At 64.3% G+C, this 12,255-nt stretch overlaps 1 protein-coding gene across 1 annotated transcript in view; it reads right to left on the bottom strand.

Moving 5' to 3' along the window:
• DNHD1 (dynein heavy chain domain 1) overlaps positions 1-12,255 on the bottom strand; it is a gene marked incomplete at its 5' end in the record, with an annotated part of 50,046 nt that overhangs the window by 12,247 nt on the left and 25,544 nt on the right. The window contains 11 exons of the mRNA XM_026049130.1: positions 2,615-2,797; positions 2,934-3,083; positions 3,870-3,972; positions 4,768-4,972; positions 5,160-5,389; positions 5,577-7,200; positions 8,374-8,668; positions 8,930-9,122; positions 9,668-9,812; positions 10,148-10,990; positions 11,063-12,233. Coding sequence (XP_025904915.1) covers positions 2,615-2,797; positions 2,934-3,083; positions 3,870-3,972; positions 4,768-4,972; positions 5,160-5,389; positions 5,577-7,200; positions 8,374-8,668; positions 8,930-9,122; positions 9,668-9,812; positions 10,148-10,990; positions 11,063-12,233 — 5,142 coding nt within the window. The remainder of the gene's footprint in view (positions 1-2,614; positions 2,798-2,933; positions 3,084-3,869; positions 3,973-4,767; positions 4,973-5,159; positions 5,390-5,576; positions 7,201-8,373; positions 8,669-8,929; positions 9,123-9,667; positions 9,813-10,147; positions 10,991-11,062; positions 12,234-12,255) is intronic.

Below are 12,255 nucleotides of genomic sequence, written 5' to 3' on the forward strand. Positions count from 1 at the left end.
GCCCTGGCAGGCGCATGGAGCCTTCCATGCCAGCAGACACCTCCACAGCCACCGTCTGGCCCCTCCAAGTGGGGTGAAGGCTCCTTTCCTGACCCACTCGGCTCAGCACRGTGTGGGGAGCGGCCAGTCCCTCACTGGGGTGATTCCAGTCCAAGGCAGCGCTGTGGACCCAGACACTTGCACGTGTCCTCTCTGCTGCAGCAGGATATTTGGTTGATCCTGTGCAAGGTAAAAAGGGAAGAACCTTTCTCCACATACAGGGCTGAAGCACCCGACAAGAAACAAGCCCCCTCCTGACCCAATTGGGTTTCGGGCCTGGGAACCGCCCAGCTTTCCTGAAGCTGCTTGGCAATCGTCCCTGCTAGCTGGGGACCAACGCGGTGGCCGTTACCTGCTCTGCCGTGCAGCTCTCGTGGTGCCGCCGGCCTCGGGGCGCACGGGGCTCTGCCAGGTGGCACGAGCTTCTGGAGCAGCTCTGGAGCAGAGCTCGGTGCGCCCAGCCTGGGGCCAGTGTGTGCCGGTGGCCTCGGCATCTGCTCGCGCCTCCCCTTCCCCAATGCCCAGAGCTGGGAATGACAGAGTCTGCCCCAACAAGCCCGCTTCTGAGGCCGGAATGGGGAGATGTTCCCGGCACAAGTGCTGCATGTGGGTCATGACACAGCCCTTCCTGGTTCCACCTCTGTGTGCTGGGCTAGAAGAGCTGTGTCCGAGCCTCCTCTTCATGGAGAGCTGTGTCCGAGCCCGCTCTTCATGGAGAGCCGTCTTCGAGCCTGCTCTTCATGGAGAAGCCGTGTTCGAGCCTGCTCTTCATGGAGAAGCCGTGTTCGAGCCTGCTCTTCATGGAGAAGCCGTGTTCGAGCCTGCTCTTCATGGAGAACGTTGTCTGATCCTTCTCTTCATGGAGACCCGTGTCCAAGCCTCTTCTTCATGGAGAGCTGTGTCCRAGCCCGCTCTTCATGGAGAGCCATGTCTGAACCTGCTCTTCAGGGAGAAGCCGTGTTTGAGCCTGCTCTTCAGGGAGAGCCATGTCTGAGCCTGCTCTTCATGGAGACCTGTGTTTGAGCCTCCTCTTCATGGAGACCCGTGTCCAAGCCTGCTCTTCATGGAGACCCGTGTTTGAGCCTGCTCCTCATGGAGAGCCGTGTCCAAGTCTGCTCTTCATGGAGACCTGTGTTTGAGCCTGCTCCTCATGGAGACTCGTGTCCAAGCCTGCTCCTCATGGAGACTCGTGTCCGAGCCTGCTCTTCATGGAGACTCATGTCCAAGTCTGCTCTTCATGGAGACTCGTGTTTGAGCCTGCTCTTCATGGAGACTCATGTCCAAGTCTGCTCTTCATGGAGACCTGTGTTTGAGCCTGCTCTCCATGGAGACTCATGTCCAAGCCTGCTCTTCATGGAGACTCGTGTTTGAGCCTGCTCCTCATGGAGAGCCTGCTCTGCTCTGTGCCCCAGACCCGGGAGTCAGTGCGAGTCCCTCCGCACGCCCCGCTGGAGCCCTGCACCTCKCCTCCTTCGCCAGCCTGCTTGCTTTGGCTGAGATCAGCGCCACGTACAACAGCAGCAGGTAGTCTGAGCTACAGTCCGAATTCACAGGGATTTTTTTTCATGTTCAGTTTGCAATTTTGTTAGCAGATCCTAATTAAGACCTTCAGTTTTTGCCTTCCTAGTACAAACTCGTCAAAGACTTGCACGCTGTCCAGGGCTAAGAGTGACTGCATCCAGCCCTAAACAGCACCGGGCACACATTTTGTACTGCAAGAATAAATCCTGAAAAGTGGATATTGAAATAAACCCGTTATTTTTCTGCAGACTGAGCTAAATTTGGGACTCTCAGAAGCTGGTATGCATTTCTCATCACGAGCTCTGTGAAGTCAAAGAGCAGTGAAGTCTTCTCCAGCAAGGACTAAGCAGCATCTTTGACAGAAGGTTGGTAACTTGACAGTCGTGCACCTTCGGAAAGGAGTCTACCCTGCACCTCGTTTCGCTGGGAGCTGGGGCTTGCTGCTTAGTTAATCATTTGCAGAAGGTTGAGCTCAAAGTGGGAAAGCATTCACTCTGGAAAACCAGCACCTTTCCCTACGGCTAACTGATGTGGGAGGGAGCTCTAAAAACAACAGCATGGACCTTGGGATGGAGCCACGGTCCTGCAGCCGTGCAGCTCCTGCTCCTCTCCGTCTACAGACTCCACCGGCCACGCTCCAGCTGATGAACACATGCAGACTTCTTTTGGAAGGACATCCCACACCGCTGCAATCACTTTGGTTTGCACTGATTTCCTTTAGGTCTGAAGACCCCTTTGGAAGCCACAGCGGTTGATACTTCCCGGCAAGGCCAGAGATAGACAGGAAATCTAGAAACTCCAGAAACCAACAAGGTTTCTTCCTTCTATAAGGAAGTTCGTCTCGGAGCTGCTGAGAAGGGTGTGSGGATGTGACCTATGGTTTGAGGCACCAGGGAAAACCCAGCAAGACGTGTGACAGGAGAGGGATCCGCAGTTCTTTTGGGGGAGCTCTGGATGCTGCGCACACAGCAGGCGCAGCAGGCACAGCCGAGCGCCGTGCTCTGCTGCAGGCAGAGGTGCCGGGAGGCCCCGAGCCGAGCGGCCGGCCCCTCACCTGGTAGAAGGTCTCCTGGCCSAGGAGCTGCCTGGCGCTCTCCCAGCCCGGCTCCCTCCTGAACATGCGGCACAGGACGTCGGTGACGCGGACGAGGGGCTCCGGCGGYGCGCGGTAGCTGCGCAGCTCCTCGATGTGGTTCACGGTGAGCTCGGCGCGCGCAGCCTGGTAGTCTGTGGTCATCTGAGGAAGAGGAGGAAGGTGAGTGCAGCAGCCTGGGTGACACCCCGAGCTGCCACCCAGGCTGTGCACGCAGCGGGAGCGGCGCAGCCCCGCGGCGAGGATGAGGATGAGGACGAGGACGAGCCACCACGGATACCTGCTGCAGGGCAGCCTCCTTGGTGTGCATGAGCGCATCCAGCTCCCGCGTGAGGACCTCCATGCGGGCCTTGTGGTCCTGGCAGTCCTGCTCCTCCTGCGCCAGCACTGCCTTCTTGTGCCCCGCGCACTGCCGGTACCAGCCCAGGCTCTGCGGAGAGAGGGCGGCGCGAGCCTCGCGGCAGCCCCGGCGCCCGACCGGCCGCGCGGAGGAGCTGCCGACACCCTCTGGCTGCACGTGGCCCCCCGGGAGCCCCAGTTTGCACAGCCCTGCCCATTTCACCAGTTCCACCTCAAGAACAACTACAGAAAACACTTCAGCGCTGCACAGGGAGGTGAGAAGTGTTGCAACTTGGCATAATACCCCYGCCGGATAAATACCAAAGTAAAAAGTATATATATAAAAAACGCAAACTACAGAAGTGAAAGGTAAGCACAAAAGGCAAGCAGGCTAGTGGACAACAGYGCCGGAGGCAGCAGGGAGGAGCAAGGGGCCTTCCGGGTCCCCAGTTCTGCCAGGACCGACACGAGGGCAGTGGGACCTCGGCAGCTGCCCTGCCCTGCACCAGCGACCCAGCTGACCACCAAGAAGAGCTGCTGCCTTCACCGCCATCCCGCAGCGCTCCCTGGGGACACTGGAGACAGCAGGGGATCCCAGAGTGACCCGGGAGCCTTCCCACAGCAGGGTGCCCCATAGCGACACCCTAGGGCACAGGGGCCAGCCCTGGCCTTCAGGGGTGATTTCTTCTTCCYGGGTGAGCTCTTGCCCCACAAAACTCTCAAGAGTCATCCTGGACCACTGATGGCAAAGGAAAACCCCTCGGGTGCTCCCTAGCAGTGTCCCAGCACAGACACAGGCACCCAAAGTGTCTCTCCTGGCTCTTTCCCCATGCTGCAGCACGGTACAGGTACCCGGGCCCTGCTCCGAGCAGCCCACCTCCTTGATCTGGATCAGCTCCCGCTGCACGTCTGCGATGTGCTGGCTGCACGTTTCCTGCTTCTGACTCACTTCCTTCATCCTGGCTAAGGCTTGCTTCACCCTGCCCCAAGGGAAGAGCCCCAAGGAGCACAGCCGTCCCCTTGCAATCCAGCACGATGTGGCTCCAACGAGCAGGTCCACCAGCAGTGCCCAGATGGTCACAGGTCTGGGAATGCCAACCCCAGTTCCAGCAGTGTCAGATGAAGGGACAGGTCTCTGAACCCATAATCACCCTTGAGGGCTCCTTCCTCACAGTCAGACCCTTCCGCTGTATTTACTGGTGTTGAACAGGAGAAGACAGGAGGAAGGGAACTATCACTCCTGGATCCCAGACAACATTGTTTTTGTGCAYCCAGGTGAAGGGGAATGTGGAGCAACTGCTACGGCATCCGTCCCCACCACGGGACTCTTACTCATGGCAGGCACATGCATGAGACACAGGCACCGGTCTGACCCCACTGAGGTGCAGGTTTCCACCGTCACCCTGTCCTCCAGTCAACCCAGTGTGCGCAGCCAGGGTGCAAGGCTTGGGGAGGAAGAAAAGCTGTCGAATGAGGAGCAAGGAGAGCAYGAGCATAAATGGGCTGGAGCGCAATAAGGGCAGGCAGTCCCTTAGGGTCAGAGCCAGAAAGGCCTGGAAAAGCACYGGGGACACAAGCTCTGGGCTAGACAGGAGGCTGGGCCCATTCAAGGAGGTGCTCCGGGGATGCAGCGGGTCTCACCGCAGGGGTGAGGCTTGCTAGCAGCAAAGGGTCCTTCTGACCCTGCCGCCTGCTCACCCCATGCAAGGGGAATGGGGGGTTTGCTTGGGCCTGGGGGCATTAGGTGATTGCACTCGGCTCTGGTGTCTACTCACCGATCCATCCGCTGACGAAACCTCCTGTGGAACTGTGCTGACACCAGGAGGAAGATGTCGAGGAACTCCAGGAAGGTCTTTGGTGTGACGAGGGGCACATCAGATACCAGGTACTCAGCATAGCATCGAGCGGAGCAGTGAATCGAGGCCATGACAGCAGCAATGTTAACGAGGGACTTGTCCAGGTCGTGCAGCGACCCTGCAGCTGACGCAGGCACGGACAGGTAAGTAGGTATGTGCAGCATTACACACGTGCAGCAACGATCCCCACGCAACGTTAGCAGTGGGGATCCAGAGCCGGAACTGTGTAAACTCAATGCCTGGACACCCTCCGTCCTCGGCTGGGACGCCGGGCGCAGCCTGGGCCCTGGCAGAGCTGGAGGGCACCTCACCTTGGCGCTGCAGATGGGGCTGGCCCAGCGCTTCCTCCAGGCGCTGGGCAGCTATCTGCTGCAGCATGGCGTGGCTCCAGGGCCAGTACAGCTCCGTGCTGCACGACATGCTCAGCAGAGCCCAGGCTGTAGCCGCGGGGAAGCCGAAGGGCTGCCAGCTCTGCGGCTGCCCGCTGCGACCATCCAGCAGCAGCAGCACGTGCAGATTGCTTTTCACGAGCTGGTGGAACCTGGAGGAGGGATCATGCAGCGGCAGTGACACACAGCACGGGCTCTTGCACGGGACCATCCCATCCCGTCACCCGGGCATGGCCTTCCAGAGCCAGGCAGGGCAGCGCTGCGCACGGAGACCCCTCYGAGGCAGGAGGGACCCACTGGTGAAGCAGAGCCCCAGGCTGCCCGTCTGTACGTCCCTACCTTCTGATAACCACGTCAGACTGCGTCGCCTTTCTCGCGCCCTGGTTCTCCGGCTGCAGTGCCGTTACAATGGACACCACGTCCTCCGGGCCGTGCAGGTCGGGGTAGGTGCCCTCCCTCATCAGCATCAGCACCTTCTGCACGGTGTCCACATCGACGCCCTGGTGCACCAGCAGCACGGTCTGTCTGCCCTGGACCCCGGCCTCCCAGCAGGCTTTCCTGACCAGCTCCCTCACCGCTGCTTCTCCTGCTTGCTTGTTCAGCTCCACGAGTTGGGCAGCCATGACGTGGGCCGCCAGCGCCACCAGGGACCTCCTCCCCGTGCAAAGGTGGAAGGAAATTAGGGCCCCGTGCCTCTCCGGGCCCGAGAGCACCCGCAGCAGGTGCACCAAGTGCTCGGTGACCTCCCTGCCCAGCTCCACGTCCCCGGGGAGGACGGCGCTGAGCTGCTGCTGCATGGTGTCCCACCGCCTCTCCTGATACAAGGTGTCCTGGCTGGAGGCCAGCGCAGGGAGCCTGCTGAACAGGACGTCACGCACGTCCTCCCCGGGCAGCAGCAGCAGGTGGGGGGGCAGCAGAGGTCGGGCAGCGTCTCGCCTTGTGCAGGGCCTGAGCTGGCTTCTYGGCGCGTTGGTTCTGCTGTGCTGGTCCACAGCCAAATGTGCAGGAGCATTGCCGCCCGTCTCCGACACGTCAGGCACCAGCAGCCTCAAGAGGGACCCTTGGAAAGCAGAGAAGTTTTCTGGGTCCAGAGCCAGGGCAGGGGCCTGTTCCACAGGGTCCCAGGCGTCGTCCACGCAGTCAGAGTCGCTGCTGCTCTCCGAGCTGGGCTCCTCCTCGCTCTCAGGCTCAGTGTCCTCCTCAGCGCCGGCTTCCCCGCGTGCTTGACCACCACCRCCACTCTCGCTGCCCTGGGACCCGTGTCCCCTGCCAGCGAGGCCCTTGAGGACGCGCCGCTCAGCGCAGAACGCGTTCTTGGCCACGTCCAGCACCAGCTGCCTGCACTGCTGCTGCTCCTCTGCCGTGGCCAGAGGGTCGCAGAACGTGCGCAGAGACTCGTGCAGCCAGAGGCGGACAACGAGCCGCGTGCTCAACACCATGCTGAAATTCACGTCTGGTAGGCTGCTCTTTGCTGCCACGCTGCTGCTGGGGTCTTCCAAGGGGCTGGAGAGATGAACCCTGGGACCGGGCTGCAGCATCAGCATGCTCTTGAGGACCTTCTCTATGTGGTGGAAGGAGAAATGCAAGGGGCAGCGGGCGGGTGAAGCGCAGAACCTCGCCCGCACGGCCTCGTACAGGTCCACGGTGGCCCCGACCACGGCAGCGGCCAGCTCGTGCTGCCTGCAGAGCAAGGGGAACTTCTCCAGCCAGCCCTGGAGCGGAGGCGCGTGGCAGCCGAGCAGGGACTSCCTGGTGACCGCCGGCAGCGAGAGAACGCTGAAGAGCCTCACGAGGCGAGCGCAGAGAGGCTGCACATCGGCCACCGGCGCGGCCACTGTGGCGAGGAAGTTGATCTGTGCGGAGCAGACACGCTGGAGCTCCAGGCTCGTGGCGCTGTGGACCTCCTGGTGGGACAGGGCTTGACGCAAAGTCTCGGCTACGGGATGACTGGCCCGCTTGGGATCTGCGGGGAAGAACCCAAACACATCACCCACGCTGCAGACAGTCATGTAGAGGAGGCTCCAAGAGGGGTAAAGAAACGGGCCTAATTCAAGGCTGAATTCATACACCTCCTCTAAGATTTACCTCTCGTGGGGCCGGCTCAGCTGACCCCGGGGACAGTCTAGGGCTTGGCTCCAGTGAGGGGCGCCCAGACTGGCAGGGCACCGGTCACCACATGAAATGACCCACCAGCAGAGACAAAATTAACAAAAGGATTTTTTTTTTTTTTCCTAACAGCACCCACTTAACTCTCAAAGTGGAACCCACTCCTATGAGACTGAGTGGAAGCAAAAAGTGTTAATCTGGTGCAAAAAATAACTAGGCGGATACATGGGAAAATGTCCATTAAAGGCTAACAGCAATCAGAGGTACAAAGCCTGGCTAACAATATTGCTCAGGCTCAATTTTCTGAAACTCGGGGGGTAAGTGGGGGCAGTCACTGTAAGTGACTGGGGTAAGTGTCACTGTATATTTCCTTGTTCTTATATATATTTTTTCTTATATATATTTTTTTCTGGGCAACTGAAGCTTGCTTCTGAGAGACCGGACAGGGCGCAGGATGGAGCCGGGTCTGTACAGCCATTCTGCTGCCAGTCGCAAGCCCGTCCTCGAGGCAAATCGGTGTGCCCAAACACAATGACTGCGACTTTCAGCCCTGCTGCCCGCAGCCCTGTCCAGGCCGGCGGGACGGACACAGCACAACAGCAGGGAAGACTCCCCGGAGCAGCAGCCTGGGTCCCTCTGGATGGGCAGGGTCCAAGAGAGACCCGCTCTGCGACCCCCTCCCGGGCGGGGGGGATCCTTCGGCCGCCAGCCCCACGGGGCGGCTGCGCCACGCCGCCTGCCCGCAGCTCCCGCGTGCSCAGGGGGGCACCCGGCTGCTCCGTGTGCCCGTCCAGCACCGCGCGCCGTGCGTGAGGGCTCAGCACGCGCCACCGCGCCGCGGGCTGCGGCACCATCGCCACGCAGGGCTTGAGGAGCCCGGGCAGTGCGGCCAGGCATCTCCATGCATCACAGTGCGTCTGCACGCGCTGTGCGTCAGGGGTCCCGCATCAGGCTCGGGGGGTGCTCAGGCGCCCCAGGCAGACCCCATCTCGAGCAGCGGCTCCGTCCACGAGTGCCGGGAGGTGCTCACCAAACGCTGCCGTGTGCAGGTCCTCCAGGAGCAGGAGGCAGGCGCTCCTGCTGCCGCGGGAAAGGGAGGCGCGGTGCTGGGCCAGCCGGGGCGCCTGGCCCCCGATCCTGCTCTCCAGGATGTGGCGGAGGTGTCCGGCGCCGAGCAGCGGCGAGACCGCGGTGCGCTGGAAGGGGTGCACGGGCGCCACGAGCGCCTCCGCGAAGGCCGACTTGCCGCAGCCGGGCTCGCCGGCCAGCAGCACGGGCTGCTGCGAGCCCAGCAGCAGGTCCACCACGTAGAGCGTCCGCTCGTGCTGCGGGGAAGCGGAGCTCCAGAACCCAGCGCCTCCCGCCACGCTGCCCTCGCGGACCGGCCGGGAACGTTCCCYTGGACAGGCCGGAGGGAGGGCATGGCCTCCAGCGGCCCTACAGCGTGACGCGATCCCGGGAATATCCGGGATCCAGCTGTGTCTGGGACTAACTAGGGGAACCTCCGGCCCAGCCGTGCCCCTGCTGCGCTGGGGGACCCGCAGGACCCGTGGGAAGCGCCGGCTGTGCAGCCAGCCGGRCGGTACCTGCGGCAGCACCGAGAAGGACATGGGGATCCCCTTGACTCTGCTGTGCAGGTAGGTCCCGTCAAAGGTCCTCAAGCTGCCGTCGCCAGGATGAGGGTAGAGATCAAAGGCCGAGCAGGCCGGCGGCAGCTCCACTCGGTGCCGGCTGTTGTAGAGCGCCCTGCGGGCGAAGTGCCCAAAGAGCTCCCGGCACCTGAGCGGGAGCAGGAAGGAGAACAGAGCTAAGTGACAGCTGTGCAGGAGAACACAGCTCAGCGGCACCTGAGCAGGAGCACGGAGCTAAGAGCTCCTGGCACCTGAGCAGGAGCACGGAGCTAAGGGGAACTTGTGCAGGAGCGCAGAGCTAAGAGCTCCTGGCACCTGAGCAGGAGCAGGCAGGAGAAAAGAGCTCAGCGGCACCTGTGCAGGAGCACAGAGCTAAGTGGAACCTGTGCAGGAGCACAGAGCTCAGCGGCAGCCGCTCCCCACCTTCTTGGCAGACCCCAGCACCCACCTCAAGCTAGGGCTGCACCCCAAGTCCCGACACCCCCCTCTTCCCCTTGCCCTCATGGTGCGTCCCTCTCTCCAAACCCCGCGCTCCCGCTGGAGCCGGGACCAAGCGCAAGGAGAGCTGTCCTGCTGTGTCCTGCTGTGGCAGTCACGGGCAAGCAGGACGTGGGGCCAGGGYGAGAACAGCTCTGAGAGACACGAGGGACCACGTCCCAGCAGTGCCGTCCTACCCGGGCACCCCGCTTGTACCTGGGCTGCAGGTGGCCTCCGAAGCCCCAGACGTAGGCAACCACAAAGATGCTCTGGGCGAGCTGGTGGTGATGGGCAGGGACAGAGTCATCCAAAAACTGGCAGGAAAAGGCATCTCCCACTATGGAGCAGATGCTGGCTCGCACTGAAAGAGAAGGAGGAAGCACAAGGGAGATGGGGAGACGCTGGCGTGGCAGGGGGAGCAACGCCGAGGGCTCGCTGCTCACTGCTGTGACCTGCTCCTCGGGTGATCGGGGCGCAGCCCTCCCGTCCCCAGACACACGAGGGACACGCAGCACAACGGCGATCCCAGAGGAGGGGCCCGCCCGCCTGGGACACCCAYGCCAGGACCTGAGCTCGTGTCCTGCGTCTAACCCCGAGGCAGAYGGACCAGAGGACCCAAATACTTGGTGCTCAAAGCCTGGCCCATGAGCACAGGAGGACGCTCCTGGCTTCTCCTCGTGCCAGCGCTTCCCTTACCATGCAGGCTCTCTGCGCTGAGAGGCTGGCGCTCCCCGTCCCGCCGCAGAAGCTGGTCCAGCAAGGCCTTCAGGATCCTGGTAAAGGCCGCGACCTCTGCCATGCCGTGAGCCACCGTCCTGCGCAGCTCGGGGTGCGCGTGCAGCGCCGAGCAGCAGTTCTGCTGCAGGAAGGCGAGCGTGGCGGGGAAGACATCCTCGGCGAGGCCGCGCAGCGCGGCCACGCTCCGCCGCTCCACGCTGTACAGGCTGCTCATGGGGTCCAGCACAGAGGCGAGCAGCGCCTGCCAGAGCCCCGAGCCACCGAAGTGCAGCAGGGCGCAGCGCGTGAGCACGGAGGGCGAGACGCCGGAGAGGTCGGGCAGCTCGAAAAGGAGCCGCGCGCTCGCGGGGCACTGCAGCCGCCGGCCGTCGGGGAGGCCCAGGGCTCCCCCGCCGCTCAGCAGCGACGAGACGGGCTCCAGCCACTCGGAGCAGGCGCTGCCGTCCACCACGAGCCACTGCTGGGCGCCCRGAGCCGCCGCGGCCGCCAGCTTCTGCAGCGTCCTGGGGAGGACTCCGTCCTTCCCGGCGCCGTGGCCGCCCAGGAGCTCGGCCGTGCTGAGGCTGTGCGGGCAGAGGCAGAGCGCGCTCACGGCCGGGAACGCTCGTCCCTCCGCGGCACACTGCCGGCCCGCGCGCGGCGCCGCCTCGCAGGGCCTGCTCCTGGCCAGSCGGCCCAGGAGCCGCGCCAGGCTCCTCCACGCCGTGGTCTTGCCGCTGCCCGCCGGGCCCACCAGGAGCACCGCCGTGGACACGAGCAGCGCTTGGTGCAGCTCGCTCACCAGCCCCGCCAAGTCCGCGTCTGCACCGAGTCCGTCCTCCTGCAGCTGGGCAGCCGCGGCCCCCAGCAGCTCCGGCGGCTCCTGCTCCTCACCGAGCCCGGAGCAGGAGGCTGGAAAGATCCCTCGGAGCAGCTCCCACACGCTGCTCTCCTTAGCCCTCACGTGGCCGTGAAGGAGAGGGGAGAAGCAGAGGGCTTGTACGAGCGCTTGCTCCTCCGTCAGGTGCTTGAACACGGGGAGCTGAAACGGGTCCCCCTCCTTCGCCTGAAGGCCGGTGGCCTCTGGCGCGGCCCCATGGGACAAGAGGTCCCCGGCCACGGTGACCGCCTGCTGCAGCATGGCCAGGCGGCTGGCGCCCGTCCCCGTCCCCGTCCCCGCAGGCTGCAGGAAGGCGGCGAGCTTGTCGGCCAGGCGCGCGGCCGCCTGGAAGCCGCTGGCCAGCAGCGCGGCCTCGAGCACGCGGCGCGGCTCCGGCGCCAGCACGGCCACGGGGCGCACGGCCAGCTGCAGCGRCTCGGGCACGCGCCGCAGCGTGGCCAGGCAGCCGTAGGTCTCCCTGACGCCGACCAGGCTTCCSTCCAGGAGGATCTTGCCCAGCTCGCCCGGCTGCAGCGCCCCGGCCCCCTCGCTGCGCGGGGCGCCCTTGCCCCCCGTTTCCTCCGCTCCGGGGCTGCCGCTGCGCTCGGCTGCCGCGTTGGGCGCCGGGGGGCCCTGCCTGCTGGCRAGGGCGGCGCAGCCGGCCTGCACGTCGGCCAGGAGCCGGCCGAGCCCCGACAGCGTGCCGGCCTCCAGCCGCTCCACGGCCTCCAGCAGCAGCCAGGCGCCGGCCTGCGCGGCGCCGCGCACGAAGCGGCGCAGGGAGCTCAGCGGCACCCGCGCCGAGCACTGCAGGACGACGAGGTGCCGGCCCAGCGCCCGCGACAGCCCCTGCACCGTGGCCGCGTTGGCGGCGCCGCAGCGGCCCAGGGCGCCGGCGCAGCGGAAGTCCTCGAGGGCCAGGAGGAGCCCCAGCACGGTGCGCTCCAGCTGCGGGCTGCCCGCGAGCCGCGCGCCGGGCCCCACGTACTCGTAGCCGTAGGGCACGCGGGCGGCGAGGATCTCCGCCCAGCAGCCGGGCGGACCGGCGGCCCACGCAGCCGCCGGCGCCTGCGCCGCCGCGGCCCGTTCAGGGTGCAGGGCAACCCGGTACTTGAGCAGCGCGGCCCACTCGAAGGCGGCGGGCGAGCGGACGCGGTGCCGCAGCAGGCGGGCGAGCACGTCGCGCTGGTACGTGGCGCCGGTGAGC

The sequence above is a fragment of the Nothoprocta perdicaria genome, unplaced genomic scaffold (assembly GCF_003342845.1).
Source record: "Nothoprocta perdicaria isolate Ctin4 unplaced genomic scaffold, notPer1 scaffold_594, whole genome shotgun sequence".
In the NCBI taxonomy this organism is placed as follows: domain Eukaryota; kingdom Metazoa; phylum Chordata; class Aves; order Tinamiformes; family Tinamidae; genus Nothoprocta; species Nothoprocta perdicaria.